This window comes from Bos taurus, chromosome 18 (assembly GCF_002263795.3).
Source record: "Bos taurus isolate L1 Dominette 01449 registration number 42190680 breed Hereford chromosome 18, ARS-UCD2.0, whole genome shotgun sequence".
Taxonomy (NCBI): domain Eukaryota; kingdom Metazoa; phylum Chordata; class Mammalia; order Artiodactyla; family Bovidae; genus Bos; species Bos taurus.
The window spans coordinates 63,968,126-63,970,343 of NC_037345.1; the positions used below are offsets into that span (position 1 = coordinate 63,968,126).

Genomic DNA, 2,218 nt, shown 5'->3' on the forward strand with positions numbered 1-2,218 from the left:
AGCATGCTGCAATACGCACAAACCTTGAAAATATGCTAAATGAAAGAAGCCACAATTAAAAGTCCACGTATTATCTGATTTCAATTACGCAAAATGTCTAATCAGGCATTACACATTTTAGAGACACATTAGAGAGAAAGATGAATGATTTCTTAGGGCTGGGGGGTGGAATAGGGGATTGGGAGTGACTTCTGGTGTGTACAGATTCCTTGTTTAAAAAGTTGGAATATAATCGCTTTACAAAGCTGTGTTAGTTTCTGCTGTCCAGCAGCGTGGATCAGCCATATGTATACATATATCCGCTCCCTCTTGAACCTCTCACCTCGCACCCCACTCCACCAGGTCATCCCAGAGCACTTAGCTGAGCTCCCTGTGCCACACAGCACCTTCCCACCAGCCACCCGTCTTACTCAGGATGCTTTTCATATGTCAGTGCTACTCTCTCCATTCATCCCACCCTCCCCTTTGCCCCTCTGTGCCCACAAGTCCATCCTCTACATCTGCATCTCTATTCCTCCTCTGGAAATAGTCTCATCTGCACCATTTTTCTAGATTCCATATGTATGCATTAAGGTACAATATCTGTTTTTCTTTTTCTGATTTACTTCACTCTGTATGACAGACTCTCGGTTTATCCAGATCACGACAAATGACCTGATTTCATTCCTTTTCATGGCTGAGTAATATTCCATTGCACATCTGTACCACATCTTCTTTATCCGTTCATCTTGGTGGTGATGAAAATGTCCTGGAGTCAGATAATGGTATGGGTTGCACAACATTGTGAATGTGATAAATAGCCACTGAATCATACATTTTCAAAGGAAGAAGTGCGTGCTGTGTAAATATCAAGTATCGACAATTTGAGTTCTCCACCATGCCTTAGCTGGTCAGCCTCAGGACCCACGCAGAGCTCTACGGAAAGCTGCCTGGACCTCCCTGTTCCGCAGGCAGTAGATGACTGGATTGCACATGGGCGTGGCCACCGTGTAGACAACCGACAGCATCTTGTTGAGGTCCATGGCCTCTATGCGGCTGGGGCGAGCGTAGATGAAGAGGGCTGCCGAGTAGAAGATGCCCACCACCACCAGGTGGGAGGCGCAGGTGGAGAAGGCCTTGCACCGGGCAGCTGCTGATGGCATGTGGAGCACGGCCCTGCCAATGGCCACATAGGAGGCTATGGCCACCAGGAGGGAGCCCCAGAGGATGATGATAGCCGAGAGGAAGTCCACCAGCTCGGTCAGGGCCACGTGGGTGCAGGACAGGTTGAGCAGCGGGGAGACGTCACAGAAGAAGTGGTTGAGGACGTTGGGGCCGCAGTAGGACAGGCTGGCGATGCACGCTGTCTTGGCCACCGAGACCAGCAGCCCACCAAGCCACGAAGTCCTGGCCAAGCCCAGGCAGACCTGGGGCCGCATGAGCAGCGGGTAGCGCAGTGGGCGGCAGATGGCCACGTAGCGGTCATAGGCCATGGAGGCCAGAAGGGTGCACTCTGTGCAGATGAGGGCGATGAAGAAGAAGAGTTGGGTCATGCAGGCTGGGAAGGGCACGTGGTAGGGTCCCATCCACAGCCCCGCGAGCAGGCTGGGCATGGTCACCGACACGTAGCACATCTCCAGGCAGCTGAGGTTGCCCAGGAAGAAGTACATGGGCTTGTGGAGCTCGGTGTGGCTGCAGACGAGGAAGACGATGAGGGCGTTCTCCAGGAGGGTCAGCAGGTAGAGGGGCAGGAAGACGGCAAACAGGACTTCCCTTGTTTCTGGGCTCGTGGACAAGCCCAGCAAGACGAATTCCTGGACCCTCGTCACGTTGCCCGACTCTAGGGACCTCTCCATCTAAGCACAAAACACACTGCAAAGTAGTTCACAAAGCTGTCTCTGTACACCTTGCCTCACCCAGATGCAAGCCATCATGCCGCTTGGGTAAATGAGACACCCTCTTCTCTGGCCTCCCTGATTCCATTCTTGCTGCTACAATGCTCCAAGAAGTAGCTAATGGAGCCTTTGAAAAGCACCGTCCTCTAGGGTCACTCCTCTGGTTAAAGCTTTTAATCTCTCCCCAGTTATTCTTAGAATAAACCTCATGTTCCGCATCAAACTTTGCCAGTTGCTTCAGGTCTTTTGGGGGGGGGGGGCGGTGGAGAGGGCTTTTTCAAAATTAATTTTGTTTTGGAGTAGACTCGCCTTACAGTGCTGTGTTATTTTCTACCGTACAACAA

At 51.6% G+C, this 2,218-nt stretch overlaps 1 protein-coding gene across 1 annotated transcript; it reads right to left on the reverse strand.

The window, feature by feature from the left end:
• Positions 1-896: 896 nt before the first annotated feature.
• On the reverse strand, positions 897-1,835 carry OR6Z3 (olfactory receptor family 6 subfamily Z member 3). Its single transcript, NM_001390022.1, has one exon. It carries the CDS (start codon positions 1,833-1,835, stop codon positions 897-899), a length of 939 nt encoding a protein of 312 aa, NP_001376951.1.
• Between the last annotated feature and the right edge of the window lie 383 nt (positions 1,836-2,218).